The sequence below is a fragment of the Doryrhamphus excisus genome, linkage group LG13 (genome assembly GCF_037039965.1).
Source record: "Doryrhamphus excisus strain RoL-2023G ecotype Guam linkage group LG13, RoL_Dexc_Guam_v1.1, whole genome shotgun sequence".
Lineage (NCBI taxonomy): Eukaryota > Metazoa > Chordata > Actinopteri > Syngnathiformes > Syngnathidae > Doryrhamphus > Doryrhamphus excisus.
In genome coordinates, this window is record NC_136369.1 from 5,777,366 (window position 1) to 5,794,358 (window position 16,993).

The 16,993-nt window shown below is 40.3% G+C and overlaps 1 protein-coding gene across 2 annotated transcripts; it reads right to left on the minus strand.

Moving 5' to 3' along the window:
- Positions 1-2,840: 2,840 nt before the first annotated feature.
- tpp2 (tripeptidyl peptidase 2) lies at positions 2,841-16,993 on the minus strand. Of its 2 annotated transcripts, XM_058089512.2 has the most exons (29): positions 16,763-16,993; positions 16,021-16,149; positions 15,774-15,869; positions 15,411-15,515; positions 15,198-15,322; positions 14,960-15,123; positions 14,694-14,848; positions 14,543-14,619; positions 14,333-14,460; positions 13,539-13,787; positions 13,340-13,455; positions 12,428-12,599; positions 12,121-12,278; positions 11,974-12,050; positions 11,772-11,878; positions 10,926-11,080; positions 10,679-10,795; positions 10,476-10,576; positions 10,307-10,403; positions 10,098-10,235; positions 9,770-10,014; positions 7,552-7,630; positions 6,469-6,507; positions 5,686-5,837; positions 5,505-5,601; positions 5,291-5,421; positions 4,943-5,189; positions 3,841-3,960; positions 2,841-3,751 (listed from the first exon to the last, which is right to left on the minus strand). In XM_058089512.2, exons 1-29 carry the CDS (start codon positions 16,925-16,927, stop codon positions 3,662-3,664), a joined length of 3,831 nt encoding a protein of 1,276 aa, XP_057945495.2. In that variant the 5' UTR covers positions 16,928-16,993; the 3' UTR covers positions 2,841-3,661. The 2 variants fall into 2 exon arrangements, with proteins under 2 accessions (XP_057945495.2, XP_057945496.2); XM_058089513.2 differs by lacking the exon at positions 6,469-6,507 and having other exon boundaries at positions 2,842-3,751.

The window sequence follows — 16,993 nt, forward strand, 5'->3', positions numbered from 1 at the left end:
TTTCTAATAATTCTGCGATGTCAACGCATAAGTCAGGAAGTCAAATACCATAAAGAAGTCAGGGTTTTGATAAACATTCAGGAATACGTATGTCTATGTTCACTATACAATTCTAGTTTGCACAGTATGTTAATATCAAATTCACTTAAATTCAACTGAAGGAAAAATACATCATGTCACAGTTGCATCTGGTGCAAGGTGGGCAGCTGTGATGAAAAAAAAACATTGACAGTAACTTGAGGTAAAATATAACATGCAAAAAGAAATCACTCAATACATAAAAACACAAGTTGACTCTTTTTATACAAACTGATAAAATTGAAGGAAAAAAGTGTGACCGTAACATTGCAGTCATCCACACGCCTATGAAAATGAAAAAAAATGCTTTAAAAATCATTCAAACTGACAAATAAAATCACTTCTCCTGGAATCCTACAAGACATGCATAAATGTAAAATACATCAATTATAATATTTGTATCCAGTATATACTTATTGCGTACTATGCTTCCTTATGTGTGTATGTACATACATTTAGGACACGGTGTACACAGGCAACATTTTCAATGCTGCACAGAAAAGCTAAACTAAAACTTACAGCGAGTAAGCATATTCCAGTATCCTGCTGAGGTCCGTTAGGTCATCACATGCCGCAGCTCAGCAAACTGGGCGGCGTGGAAGGAAGGGGGCTCGAGGTGCAGCTGTGGTGGCGTGTAACAAGTGGTCCGTTTGAAATCAGAGGCTGATGAGTGGAGCAACTCTGTGCTGCTCCGAGTGTGGACTGGCGCTAAAAGTCGTCATGCATCCCTATTTTAAGAATGTCCTCCCATCTTGCGTCAGTAAAATGCAAGGCACCACAATACTGGTGTATATTTACTGAGGTCAAGTGATCTTAGTATGAAAGTGAACTTTAAAGCCCAGTAAGCATGGCACAAAAACATGGGATGCAATCCCCAGTGTTCCTCGAGCACTGAAGACAAGAGTATGATGATCCAGACTAAATAAGTACCAAGATGATCTACAATATCAACTACAACTTGTAAACTATGAAGTAGAGCTAGACCGATATGGGATTTTCAGGGCCGATTCAGGCAGATTATTAGAAGTTAAGGAGGCCAATAATTGGAGCCGATATTCATTTGCTGTGAAAGTGTAACAATAAGTAGTGTAAACAAATAGTGTGACAAATAGAAAAATAGCTCCAGTAGAGCAAGGAGTTCCTAGACTCTGCAGCATCTCTTGTCAATAAATAGCTGAAATATCCCTGAAATGTTTCCACTAACTAAACTAACATGTGTATATACACACACACACACACACGTATGTATGTATGTATGTATGTATGTATGTATATACATACATACATACATACATACATACACATACACACGTGTATATATATATATATATATATATATACAGTGCATCCGGAAAGCATTCACAGCGCTTCACTTTTTCTACATTTTGTCATGTTACAGCCTCATTCCAAACTGAATTAAATTAATCTCTTACCTCAAAATTCTACACAAAATACTCCATTATGACAATGTGAAAAAAGGTTTTTTTTGACATGTTTTGAATTTATTAAAAATAGAAAACAAAATAATCACATTTACATAAGTATTCACAGCCTTTGCCATGAAGCTCAAAATTGAGCTCAGGTGCATCTTTTTTCCACTGATCATCCTTGAGATCTTTCTACAGCTTAATTGGAGTCCACCTGCAGTAAATTCAGTTGATTGGACATGATTTGGAAAGGCACACACCTGTCTATATAAGGTCCCACAGTTGACTGTGCATGTCAGAGCACAAACACCAAGCATGAAGTCAAAAGAACTGTCTGTAGACCTGCGAGACCTGCTTAGTAAAAGGAACATGGCAGCCCGTCTGGAATTTGCCAAAAAGCACCTGAATGACTCTCAGACCATGAGAAACAAAATTCTCTGGTCTGATGAGACAAAGATTGAACTCTTTGGTGTGAATGCCAGGCGCCATGTTTGGAGGAAACCAGACACTGCTCATCACCAGGCCAATACCATCCCTACAGTGAAGCATGGTGGTGGCAGCATCATGCTGTGGGGATGTTTTTCAGCAGCAGGAACTGGCAGACTAGTCAGGATAGAAGGAAAAATGAATGCAGCAATATATAGAGATATCCTGGATGAAAACCTGCTCCAGAGCGCTCTTGACCTCAGTAGACTGGTCATGTACCTTGACCATATAGACAGTAGACATTAGCACACAGCCAAGATCTCAAAAGATTGGCTTCAGAACCACTCCGTGAATGTCCTGGAGTGGCCCAGCCAGAGTCCAGACTTGAATCCGATCGAACATCTCTGGAGAGATCTGAAAATGGCTGTGCACAGACGTCTCCCATCCAACCTGATGGAGCTTGAGACTTATTGCAAAGAAGAATGGGCAAAACTGCCTAAAGATAGGTGTGTTAAACTTGTGGGATCATATTGAAAAAGTCTTGAGGCTGTAATTGCTGCCAAAGGTGGATCAACAAAGTATTAAGCAAAGGCTGTGAATACTTATGTAAATGTGATTTTTTTGTTTTCTATTTTTAATAAATTCAAAACATGTCAAAAAAAACCTTTTTTCACATTGTCATAATGGAGTATTTTGTGTAGAATTTTGAGGTAAGAGATTAATTTAATTCAGTTTGGAATGAGGCTGTAACATGACAAAATGTAGAAAAAGTGAAGCGCTGTGAATACTTTCCGGATGCACTGTGTGTATATATATATATATATATATATATATATATACATACACACACACACACGAACACACACACACATATATATATATATATATATATACACACACACACACACACACACACACACACACACACACACACACACACACATTTTGAGCAGGCAAGCTCCAAAACCAGGAAAAAGAAGAAACAAACAAAGCAAAGCTAATGTTATGCTAAAAGCTAGTCAGCCTTGATCTTAGCGTACCTCCCTACAACAAAGAACGACTGAGCCGTGAGTTGTAGTTTTTTTTCTATGTGATTTTCAGGCAAACACACACTATTTGAAACACTATTGTTTCCCTCCAATAAAACTAGGGAATTTAAGTTTTTACGGGCTCTCTCTCTCTCTCTCTCTCAATGATACACATGCGTTAACTATGACTGACTGTTGACATGAGCAGACTTCTTGCAAGTAATTCACAGACATGCTGAGAGGTACTACGAGCTAGCAGAGCTGCCACTAATGTTTACGCTGCTTCTGCTCACCGTTACGTTTGTAGTGGTTGGGAGACATAAGAGCACTGGGATGTTTATTACAATTTATAGAGTTCTCTTTGTTTACCTTGACATGTGTGTTTCGTCTCAGGACATTCTCCGAACGATATCGGCCCCAATTACCAGCCCGGTCGATGATCGGTTGACCACTACTATGAAGATTTAAAGGAAAAGAAGGTAAATGAAGTGAATGATTTGCTGTTGTGCTGCTGGTGGCACTCGGATCAACAGACTCAATGAGTTCTTTTAAAATGACTTGTCAACTCCACGTTGGTGTTCACTGTCGTAGAAATAAACAAAATTGTCTGAGGAGGCGTGGTCAGCTGACCACAACCACATGACCCTGAGGGGCTGTGATACCATGTGATGGACCGTGCGGATCGTGCAGTGCATGGTGTTTCTAGAAGGGAGTGTAGTCTACTGGGTACATGACAGGCAGCCAATTCTCAGTGAAGGTAGCACAGTGCGTCCATTTGAGGTGACGCATCAGCTAGAAAAACAAAGGAAGTGAGCGTTATTTAGTTGACGCATGCCTCAGTAATTAGAAAAAAACACAAATATCAAACACGGAGGTCACACCTGGATGCAGTTCTTCATGTTTTCTTTGCTGGGCTTCTCCTCCACCATCTTTGAGGCATACTTTAAGGCTCTGCCATACATCTTGTTCACCAGAGCGTGTTTGTAGGAGAACATCAGTACCTGAAATCAAAAGAGACATTTCTTCATCACGACCTTTAGATAGTTGACATACTTGGAGAGATCACACAATGCTGTATGTTAAATGTTGCCAAACTTGTCGCAGTTTTCCTTCCTTCTGTTCATTAATTAAAATATTGAACATGACTGTTTTATTAATTTCAGTAATTCAGGTAAAAAATGTGTATTTAGCATGGTCAAATTTTCATAAAGGGTTTATCATGCGCACTGTATTTGTCCTAAATATCTTTAATTTCAGCCAGATGTTGGGATCCTTCTGTTTGAATGGGTTAGATTTGAGCTTCACTTTTGTCCACGCACAATCCCAATGGGATACTAAATTGAAATGGAAAGTTTTACAAACGTGATAAAGCAGCATCCAAAGTATAAAAATACATACATTCAGCGATAAAGTCTAAGTTTCGGGGGAATCCATGCTCTCTCATTGTGACACACACAAACACTGACAGGTTTTCACAGTGCAGGGATTGGAACAAATCTATATATAATATAATATAAATTAAACACTCTGAACGCAAAACATAATTATCAAACTTATTTACACAAGTCATTGAATGCTGAAGCCTATCCCAGCTGACTTTGCGCAAGAGGCGGGGTACACAGTGGACTGGTTACCAGCCAATCGCAGGCCGCACATAGACGAACAACCATTCACACTCACATTCATACCTATGGACAATTCTGAGTCATCAATTAACCTAGCATGTTTTTAGAATGTGGGGTCTTGGGTGGAATAAATTAAAACAGATCATTTTCCCACAAAGCACAGATGAAAGGAAATACAGCTAGAATAGGTGCAGATTCTGCAAAATCTAAAATGTTTTCTATTCGGGTTATTGTGTGTAGCTGCTCTATAGGAGACCACAGCTCAATACAAAGGGGCAAAAATTTGCATAATAGGTCACCTTTAACATCAAAGTTATGGTTGAGCATTCTAAACCAAATTTTCAAAAAAAAAACAAACCTTGGAGTCAGTCAGTTCTGCCCACTTCTGCACCTCCCAAAAGGTTTCCGTCAGAGTGTCAGCCACACCCTGCTGTGTGTCATCAGAACTGCTTGCCACCTGCACACCAACCTCCTCGGCATCAGCTTGGCTTGTGGCAACAGCACCGCTACCATCCTGAGGCGTGAGCATCACAAGTTGGTCGGCCAGAGCGCAGCCCTTCCTACATAGAGCGTCCAGAAGAGAGGACTTCTGCTTCTCCATGTCACTGAAACATAATCGTGAAGACACACATTGTTGTTGAAAAGACAAAAGCAGCAGGTACTTTGAGTTCATGTGTATTTGTGGTAAAAATAAGTGACATTATACGTCTTGATGGAAGCAGCGTCAGGTCGAGGGTCTGTCTTCATGGTGAAGAACACCGCCAAGGCTGTCTGGTCAATGTGGGAGATGACAATGTCAGCGGCTGATACCACCTCTTTCAATCGCTTAACACGCTCCTAAAACAGCAAGAGGAGGAATCATTCGTACAAATGTACACATTCTATTTTATAAACACTGACAAGGATGTGTCAATTATGACCTTTTCAGAATCCAGCTGATGTAATCTTTGCACATGTAGAGGAAGGTAATCTGAGTACTTTTCTTTTAGCTCATCATAAAGCGAGCTTGTGTCCAACCTGACAGGAGGAGAAAAATTATGGTTAAGAAAAAAACTAAAAATAAAAATTCATGATAAGAACATCTTGTTTATAAATGCCCACTTTGTCATCCACTGAATTTTCAAGTCTCTCATAGCTTCTGCAAACTCCTCTTTAATGTCTTTCTCTTTGTCAGCGTCCTTGTCCTTCTCCTTCCCTCCATTCTTTGCTTTGTTGGGTGCAGGGATTAAGTGGTAAATGACGGAAACAATGTCCTGCACAAACACAAAAAGCGGTAAAGTCAAGTCACAACTACACAATAAATCAGTATAAACATTGCAACCTGTGCAAAAAAAAAAAACATAAATCATGCCAATATAACCTTTGGCACCAGATATTTGAAACATCCTCTGGTATTATTCCCATAAAATAGATTAGGACGTGTACAGATTTGACCTCAACAAGCTTCATGACAGTCTGAACACAAGAGTTTCAACATTGCAGGCTTTATAGCAGATCTGACCACACCTCCATTAACGCTGCCATTTTGGGTCAGATTACCTTCAAAATAAATAGGGTTCTTGCTTACATCTGACAATGATGCTTTTCTATTTCCAAGAAAATCTGTTAATGATGACAAGAACGACAGATCAAACGAAACACTACGATGCTAGTTAAGTTTGTGGTAGCACCAAATATCTTTGATAATTCCACTCATCACCGGATTTGTACAACTTCAATTAAGACACACTGACATATTTTGACAGAAATAAATGGAACAAATGCAATCTTAAAAGTGGAAATAAATGAAACAAATGCAATCTTAAAAGTGAGGTAGAAGCCATTTCCACAAGGTAGGAGAGCAGAGGGCGCTCTGTTGTACGGTGTTTCTAGCTCATCCAGTACCTTTTTAAACTTTCTTTGTCGTTTTGCAGAGGACTGCCCCTGGTGGTCAGAATAACACACAGTAAGGAGGAGACAACACAAGCACACCAAAAAAGGATTCTTTTTCGTTCATTTACGTTCCATCCTCACTTAGGGATTCATTGTACAGCCACCTACCTTTTAGACTTAAACTTTAAACTGAAAGGCAACTTTTCAGCTTTCATTGCTGACACACTCCCACTGTGACGCTATTGTGTTTGAAACAACACACACTGAGAAAAACCTCTTAGATGAAGACAGGAAAATGTTCAGCAGTTCAATGCAAACAAATAAGTCTTTGCATTGTTGCCACTGAGGAAAGTTCTGCCAATGGCCCTTCCAAGAATATTCATACATGTAGAGTTGGACTTTAATAAAATACCAGCATTGTTTTCTGCATTTACAAAATGTATTAGGAAACATGGCCATATGACGTTAAAATAGAATCAAATATTGAGATGGTCCTCCTTTGCAGCTACAACAAATTTAAAGCTAAAAGACACAATTTTGGAGTGTCTGTGGGAATTACTGATCCGGGAGAGAATTTGTAAGATTGGAGTTAGTCAAGGTCAATTTATTTCATATAATGGTTATATCATTGTATTTTCTCAACTAATCTTAACATCCTATTAACAGTTTTGTCATATTTCCTCAGCCTTTCCTTTTAGCCAAAGGTGAACATGTGATCCAAAGACACGTAGTCAAAAGTCAACACAAAAAATATTATATGTGTCATCTAATTACAGAAACACACCAGTAAAACCAAATGGGTTGAGGCACAAGAGCAACATGTATTTGTGGCAGCAGATGAATGAAAGAGGAAAGGGGATAACATGTCCACATGCAAGAAATGCAAGTTTCACATCAACCACTGATTCACTGACAGACACGATCAACTAGCTCAGGTGACACACTTTTGAAACGGAAACCCAACAACGTAATGTATTTAAACCCTAATCCTCAGGATAAAACATATTCAATTACCTGATTTTAATTCGCAGTAACTGAGATCACATTTATTTGTATAATCTGATAAGTAGGATTGAAAAATCTTAAAGAACTCACTGCTTTCTTTCCATATTCGCTCTTTGCCACAATAAGAGACCCTGACAGGTAGCATCCTGGACTTGTCCCTTTTGGAATCCTGAAGGAAGGACAAACGCAGGCAAGAGAAACAGGAAAAAAAACATAATTCAACAGAGAGTGAGTGCATACAAAAACTATGTGTATACAATTGAGTATTTTCAACCAGACTGCAATGCAAGATGTTATTATCTGATTTGCATAATTGGCCATGACGCATTAAGTAAAACACATCTATGGTTACATACATGGTGTGAAGAAGTGTTGGCCTCCTCCCTGATTTCTTATTTTTTTTACATGTTTGTCACACTTAATGTTTGATATATTTTAGATCATCAAGCAAATTTAAATAAGAGTCAATGACCCCACACCTGAACACAAAATAAATTTTTAAATGAAACTGGTATATTATAAAAAGGCCATTGACTAATATTAAAATTTGTTTGATGATGGGAAGTATTTAAGCATGAGAAACAAGCAACAAAATAAGAAATCAGGAAGAGAGCACACTTTTAAACACCACTGTATACACATATATATCTACAGTGAAGAAAATAAGTATTTGAACACCCTGCTATTTTGCTATTTCTCCCACTTAGAAATCATGGAGGGGTCTGAAATTTTCATCGTAGGTGCATGTCCACTGTGAGAGAGATAAACTAAAAAGAAAAATCCAGAAATCACAATGCATGATTTTTTTAACAATTTATTTGTGTGATACAGCTGCAAATAAGTATTTGAACACCTGTGTATCATCTAGAATTCTGACCCTGAAAGACCTGTTAGTCTGCCCATTAGAAGTCCACCTGCACTCCATGTATCATCCTGAATCAGATGCACCTGTTTGAGGTCGTTAGCTGCATAAAGACACCTGTCCACCCCATACAATCAGTAAGACTTTAACTTGTAACATGGCGAAGACCAAAGAGCTGTCCAAAGACACCAGAGACAAAATTGTACACCTCCACAAGGCTGGAAAGGGCTACGGAGCAATTACCAAGCAGCTTGGTGAAAAAAGGTCCACTGTTGGAGCTATCATTAGAAAATGGAAGAAGCTAAACATGACGGTCAATCTCAATCGGAGTGGAGCCCCATGCAAGATATCACCTCGTGGGGTCTCAATGATTCTAAGAAAGGTGAGGAATCAGCCCAGAACTACACGACAGGACTTGGTCAATGACCTGAAAAGAGCTGGGACCACCGTTTCCAAGGTTACTGTAGGTAATACACTAAGACGTCATGATGTGAAATCATGCATGGCACGAAAGGTTCCCCTGCTTAAACCAGCACATGTCAAGGCCCGTCTTAAGTTTGCATATGACCATTTGGATGATACAGAGGAGTCACGGGAGAAAGTTTTATGGTCAGATGAGACCAAAATAGAACTTTTTGGTCATAATTCCAATAAGCGTGTTTGGAGGAAGAAGAATGAAGAGTACAATCCGAAGAACACCATCCCTACTGTGAAGCATGGGGGTGGTAGCATCATGCTTTGGGGGTGTTTTTCTGCACATGGGACAGGACGAGTGCACTGCATTAAAGAGAGGATGACTGGGGCCGTGTATTGTGAGATTTTGGGGAACAACCTCCTTCCCTCTGTCAGAGCATTGAAGATGGGTCGTGGCTGGGTCTTCCAACACGACAACGACCCGAAGCACACAGCCAGGAAAACCAAGGAGTGGCTCCGTAAGAAGCATATCAAGGTTCTAGCATGGCCCAGCCAGTCTCCAGACCTGAACCCAATCGAAAATCTTTGGAGGGAGCTCAAACTCCGTGTTTCTCAGCGACAGCCCAGAAACCTGACTGATCTAGAGAAGATCTGTGTGGAGGAGTGGGCCAAGATCCCTCCTGCAGTGTGTGCAAACCTGGTGAAAAACTACAGGAAACGTTTGACCTCTGTAATAGCAAACAAAGGCTACTGTACCAAATATTAACATTCATTTTCTCAGGTGTTCAAATACTTATTTGCAGCTGTATCACACAAATAAATTGTTAAAAAATCATGCATTGTGATTTCTGGATTTTTCTTTTTAGTTTATCTCTCTCACAGTGGACATGCACCTACGATGAAAATTTCAGACCCCTCCATGATTTCTAAGTGGGAGAAATAGCAAAATAGCAGGGTGTTCAAATACTTATTTTCTTCACTGTATATATAAGTGTTATGATAAATATGTTAATTTAATAAATGGCAACTCACTTGTCATCCGGCAAGCCTGTAACATAGAAGTGCTGTGTGGCTCCTGGAGACAGGGTGACAGAGTTTGCCTTCTTCTTGGCCATGAGGGCCGCACGGTGCGTCTCATACACATCTGGGCTGAGGGTGGTAACCAGGCGATGGGAGACAACAAATGGCAGGTCCTTGAGGCGTTCCAGCTCACTCGACAACTCATGGCGCACCTGCAGCCGCACGGTGTAGTCGCCTTTTTCCAGCTTGAGAGAATACTGAAGCAAAATAAAAAGACACCAGGCATTGTTTTATGTTAAGATTACAAATACAAATCCAAAACAGGTGTGTAAAAATGTACCTGATGTGGGTAGGCATCGCCTGAGCCCAGTAGTCTTTTGTTCTGATCAAACAGCATCCAGAGTTGACTGTCATACTCAGACTCATACAGCAGCTCACACAGCATGGGGCAACTCGGGGTGATCTCTCCACTCTTAGGCTGTGCAGAAAGTGCAATCAAGTTACAAATACAAAAAGAAAATAAAACTGTGCTGATGGCCTTGGCAGTACCTGGTGAAAACTGTAAGTGAGAATAATCTCATAGAGTTGTCTGTTGTTTGGTAGCACATCCCTCCCTCCCAAAGGTTTTATCTTTGAACTTAAGGGCCTACAAAAAAGACATCACAATGAACCAGAAACCCTTCAACTATAAAACACAGAAAAAGTAGTTTGAACTTACCTTAGGGGCTGAACCCAAGATTTGAGAGTGATAGACGGAGACACTTCTTCATACCTCAAAGGCGACAACACATCAAAACTTGTCACTCCTTCTGATGCATGCTGGCAAAAGACAGAATAAAGTCACTGTTGTCTAGAATATCATTTTCTTCCAAGCTTTACTCTACTGTGTGTACAGTACATGTATATGTCTGTTCTACTAACAATGTGCAGCGGTGAAGGAGAAATACTGAGTCCATGGAATGAGATGCTGTAGTCTACTGTGACATCACCCAGACTTGCCCACCAGCGTGCAATGCACAGTTCTACAATCTTACCTGACTGGAGAGGGGAAAAAACACAGTGCAATTAATAATCATAACCTTTCTTCCCTATTGTGGGTTTCCATATAGTATACTCCATGCGTTCCTTATGATTTTCATAAAGGTTTCTTAAGAATTATTATACAAACCAGTACAGGGAAGGCCTCAGTTAGTGAGCCTTTTTCCAAAAGTGAGGAGAACTTATAGAATTCATTAGCTCTGTATGCTTTCTGTTTGACCAGGTGCACCGCATGCAGAACAAACTTTGAGGACACATCTCCTGAATGAGAGGTCAGTGTGATCTCTGTTGGGGGAAAAGGAGGAGACAGAGAATTGTAAACAAGAGTCATAAGATGCCTTACAAGGACATTTTATTTAAATGCAGGTCTGCCAACTTGTGCCTTTATTTTCCCTGATATAAAGTACTATGTGTTGGGGGAGTTACTTAGTTATTTTAGCTATGGATTGTGATTTTTAAATATTACGTAATAATGTGAATGAAACGTGAATGAGAAGCATATTCTAAATTACATGATTGATGACTGCCCATATTGCATATCCCATATTGCACTATTGTACATATTACTGTAATATCTTGTTGCATTCATAGATCATACTGTTTATAATTTATATAATCTGCAATAGCCATACTCTAGTCACTTCATTGCAATACTGTACATATTACTGTTATTATATATTGTCACATCCATACTGTGCATACTGTTTATAATCTGTATAATCTACAATAGCCATATTATAGTCATTTATATCCCTGTACATATCCTCACTGTATTATAGTCATAGCCTGTTATAGTTTTTTTTTTTTTTTTTTTTTACATAGATCTGTCCATTTTTCTACATTTACTTACTACTAAGGTACTTATAAAATTGCACTTCTGGTTGGATGCTAACTGCATTTTGTTGCCCTGTACCAGTGACATGAGCAATAACAATAAAGTTGAATCTAATCTAATCTAATCTAATATTGTTCATACCTGCCCAGGAAGCTCCCTGAGGCACAGTGATGAAGTGGCGTTGAATTTGTCCTGGTCTGAAGTGGACGTCTTTGAAACACAACTCGTGATTCCGACTGTCTGTCACCCTGTTGGATGAGGAAGAAGGAGTACAGTCCAACAAACATACTTCCACAAGCCTCTTATTGAGACAAATTGCAATATACAGTATGTCGGAACCTACTTGGTGGGGATAATAACAGTGATTGGGACTCTGAACAGAGGCCCACAACCAGGCGCTGCTGTGTCATAACCACACACCTGAAAAATACACAAAAAGTTGACACACATACACAAAGAAATGTCTTCTACTTCAGTTCTTTTTTCTTACTTCTGTATAGTACACCCCTTCTCTCAGTCCAACAGGATCCACGCGGACATTGACATGACGACACTGGTTCATCAACTCAAGATGGGAAGGGCACTGAACCCATGGAGCGGCACATGTAAGGACCAAGTGTAGCTGCAAGGATATCCGGTCTGTGTTGACTGTAATTGAAAAGAAAACGTATGAGTACACAGACAATCAGTGAGTCAACGCTACGATCAAATGTCTAAAAAAAAGGTACGTTTGTCCAGATCCAGGATGTCTTTTATAAGCAAAAGCATAAGCAAAAATAATAAAACAGTAGTAATACCTGTGTTTTCTGGGAAGATGGGTTCTATTCCTACACCATGGTCTGAGGGGGATAGAAGGTGGGCTGGATCCCTGAGGTAGATGCCTCTCTGTGTTCCCACAGTTACCGAGAAACCCAGATGGGCGGTGGGCAAGGAGGCATTTTGTGTGAGGTAGTCTAATGCTCTGTCCACCTGTCCATGAGAAGAATACATGGATTAACTTGCACACTTGGGACAAATTATTATGAAATGGACATACAGGTTGTCCTTGGTTTACCATGTTTCATACTATGATGCTTTGTGGTTATGACACACACTTATAAAATATTAATACTGTGCAAAAAAGGGAAGTAGTTAAATATACGTGGTGGAATAACGCGTAGTCAAGTGAGCTTTTTTGATACATTTTTGCCCTTCGCTATGATACCCAATTGTAAAGCACATTCCTCCGATCGTAGTACGTCAAAGAAAAAGAAAGCCATCACCAACCAATATTGGTTGCATGCTTAGTCTAAGATGTTTCACTGTCATCAGCATGAGGTCAAGGATAAGATTGTATCCTTGACCATGTGAAGGGATCTGCTCCTATGAAAGAGACATGGATAACTAAGCGGTGTAGTCGTCTCATTATTGAGACTTATTCGCCCCATTAAGCCTCCGCCTGCCTCCCTTTGTAATACCTCTTCCACTATGCAAGACAACTACTTGGATAAGGATAAATTACTGTTTCACTTCATTTGTGAATGCAAGTTTTTTTATTACTACTTTGCATATGCCTTCCATGTGTTCTGTGTACAGTGTGAGAGACTTAAAGTTGGTATAACTAATGAAAACTAATGAAATTGGGTAGTATACTGAGAACCCCCTGTACAGCATATTCATATTCTACTGTACAGAAAATAAGCATCCACCAGCAGAAGGAGGAAGCTTACCTGAATGATACCATGGCCTTGTGCAAACACTTCAATGTCATCAACCTTCAAAGCTGTGTTTTCTAGTGCTCTCCTCACACCAGGAACAGTGGGATGTATGCCATTCTGTTTTAATCCTGCATTACACAAAGTCACACACTAGCATAAACAACTGTGAGTTACTCTACATAGTGCCTTTTATTATGAAGCCCTGACCTACCTGATAAAACAAGAGCAATTCCTCCACATGCATTAGGGGATGACATTGAGGTGCCGTTCATCAGCTGGGTTCCACGAAGAGTCCAATTGGGTACAGATGCAATGGCACCACCGGGGGCACTTATGCTGACCCCTAGTGCACCGTCTGTACTGGGACCTCTAGAGGACCAGGTGTACTGGTTGGGGGGTAGCTTCTCCCTCAGGGAATACTCAGCCACCATCATGTCAGGGGTCACATAGGCTCCAACGCCTAAGTAGAAGAAGTTCATTTGATTGTATTTTCACAAATTAGCCATTCACTAACAATACTGTATTCATTTGTGATGACTAGAGGCGTTCTAGATCCTCCATCTGTTTATCCTCACTATGGTCACCGGTGTATGCTGGAAGCTATCTCAGCTGTCTTTGGGTGAAAGGCGGTGTACGCCCTCGACTGGTCGCCAACCAATTGCAGGGCACATATAGACAAACAACCATAAACACTCACATTCATACCTATGGACAATTTGGAATCGCCAGTTAACCTAAAATTTTTGGAATGTGGGAAACCAGAGTACCCAGGGAAAACCCACGCACACACAGGGAGAACATGCAAACTCTACACAGACATGCCCATTGGAGAATCAAACCCAGGTTTTCCCGATCTCCTGACTGTGTGGCCAACATGCTAACTGCTTTCTAGATTCTCCAATGTCATTTTTTTGTATGATTGAGGTTTTTTTTAATCAGTTAGATCCAGAAAGACGTGAATTTGGCAGTGGCTTGCTGTTGTGTATTCAACAAAAAAAACTGTACCTATGACACTGCTGGTGGTTCCTCCGGGGCAGCCGACTGTGGAAAGACAGGGGCCGTTGTTTCCTGCGCTTGAAACAAATATAACATTGTGTTTCTGCACAGCCTCTGTGATCACCTCACAAATCCTCCTGAAAAAAAAAATTGAAATTGACTTACACAGCAACAAACACACTATCTGCATGCCTTTGTCTAATTCTTCACAAAACTTACCCTGAATTGGGCCAGTGGGTGGCTTCCCCATAGCTGTAGTTAACCAGGTCACACTTGTAGTTGATCACTTCAATCATCTTTGGATTGGAACATGACAGTGAATATGCAAAAGGTGCAAGACGATTGTTTTGACTACATATAAGTGACATACCGCTCTAATGAGTCCTGTGCCCGTTTCCATGGTGCTAAGCCGTGTGTCTCCAATTTTCAGAGCTAAAATTTGAGCACCAGGGGCAACCCCATTACGCTCTGGTTCTTCTGGGAAGTAACCTGCTGCAATGCTCGCAACATGTGTCCCGTGGGCCCCTTCAAATACAAACAAGTAAATCAGTATTAGACCTTCTCATACACTGTAGAATGATATAAAAACTTGATTTTGATGGATGTCAGGGGACAGTGTGTCTTCAAATACTTCACCTCCACTTGTGACAATGCACAGGGTGTTTCCTTCATCATAGATATTCACCGAGTAGTTTAGCATCTCAGCATTCCCTAATGTTGCGTACTCCTGCGACTCTCTGTAGGAGCTCAGCACAGTGCACTTGGACAATTCGCCACACTCTGATGTGTCCATTGCAGCTCTTAAAGGAAAAGCAGCAATGTGAGAACATGCTAATCCTAAATATAAAGTAAATACTAAATATATAAAAGTTACCTAAATGTGACACCGTCGTGCCAAAGAACACAATCATATACAGGACCAGGATCACTGTATTTCTTTTCTAGAGACAGAAGCAGCTCTGATTGACTTTGCAGCTCTTCTTTCTGTAACTTCTCTACCTAGAGACAGAAGGCAGGCTTAATGACACATGCAAGGGAGCTTGAAGAGCACAGATAGAGGACACAGACAAAAACGAGTAGGTCCGACCTGTGATGGAGTCGGGTGTGAGAGATCAAACTCCTCTGTTCTGCGACAAGCATCAGTTACTGCTGCTCTGTGTGCTGGGTCCCACACCTTCTCCTTTCGCTCTTTCTGAAAGAAAACAAATCACATACAACATCAACAAAGGAAACACGGTACAACGGTTTTTAAATCAACGCTGTCAGCCCTATTAAGTGTATCCTCTGACTCACTGTGGATGCTATCAGAAGAAATGTGTTGTATAACAACAGCTGTATTATAATTCTAATGTTCTGACTAAATTTTGAACATTATTAAACACAGATGAGGGGATATTCAGAATATAACCCATGCAGTGTGAGAAAAAGGAACAATGTTACAGCTTCCTACCTGTATTCTTTCTTTAAGAGCCTTAGGGAAAAACTCATAGCCATTTTTAACTCCAATGTGATACTTCCCTGATGGGTTGACCCAAGCAGGAGGGATCTGGATGACAGAAAAAGACGGTATGAGAGTAACGTTTAGGAAACCAGTGAAGTATACAACTAATGTATGGAATAAAATACCACATATTCAGAAATAAAAATATAGAACATCTTAAACCCCAAACAGCTACAACTTCTATACATCTACAAACCTTCAGTATTCTGCCAGAGAGGCCAGTGATTATGCCATCTTTTGGTTCCACCACTGTCGCCATGTTCACATCACCACTGCCTGTTGTGTCAATAATATCAACAATCTTTGGCTTCCCGTCTGTGGTCACCTGAAGATGAAGACACAATCATAAATCTGTCGACCTTTTAGGACAAATATATTACAGGTGCATTTCATCTCTGTCTACTGAATAACTATATCAATCTTTCTCGTTTAATACAACAAATATTGTATTAAAAATAGTGTGTAATGCATGTATCTTCGTAGCATACCTCATTTCATTTGTTATGCTATTTTAAGCAGAATACGTAACTGTTATTATGCGTTTACGTCAGAGTTTAAAAAAAGTTTCTACATTGGGTATATCGTAACTTATAAACAATATTAATCATATGTCAAAACTTAGTCAAAAAAAATCACATGAAGCATAAAAAGTGGGTGATGTGTTGTATGCTAGGCTATTGTGCGAATACGCGATCTACTAACGGTTATTAACAACCCGTTTGTCTGATCGCAAATCGCTCCTGACAACTGAAGTAGAAGTGACAAATCACCTTCTTTTTGTATAATAAGTTGTCATCTTTATATTAATTGAAATGTCATACTGTGTACGCTACTTGTCGAGCCCAGCGAGCTAGCTAACTAGCTAGTGACTGCACAGATTATATGGCCTTCAGCCACAGTTGCCCAGCTAGCTTGTAGCTAACGCCGGTCAGTTGTACCTGCATGCCGGGGGCCCCAGGATCAACACCGGTGTCCATGATCGCGATGAGCACCCCTCGGCCATCGTACTCGGGGAACCGGCTGAGATAGGACGCGGCGCCGGTCTCTTTTTTAGGCAGCAACCCGTGAAAGGGGAACGGCTCTTCGGTAGAATGGGTAGCCATGACTCGAAGAGTGACAATGAAAACAAGCAACTAAATAGCAAGATAGCACAGGGGTAAGTTGTTAAA

What these genes read in the sequence shown, in the direction of transcription:
- tpp2 (XM_058089512.2), bottom strand. Translation starts at nt 16,927, where the DNA reads ATGGCTACCCATTCTACCGAAGAGCCGTTCCCCTTTCACGGGTTGCTG. An exon ending in CTGGGGCCCCCGGCATGCAG is followed by an intron (nt 16,150 to 16,762) that starts GTACAACTGACC and finishes CTTCATCTTCAG; the next exon opens with GTGACCACAGACGGGAAGCC. An exon ending in GACGCTGCTTCCATCAAGAC is followed by an intron (nt 5,190 to 5,290) that starts GTATAATGTCAC and finishes ATTATGTTTCAG; the next exon opens with TGACATGGAGAAGCAGAAGT.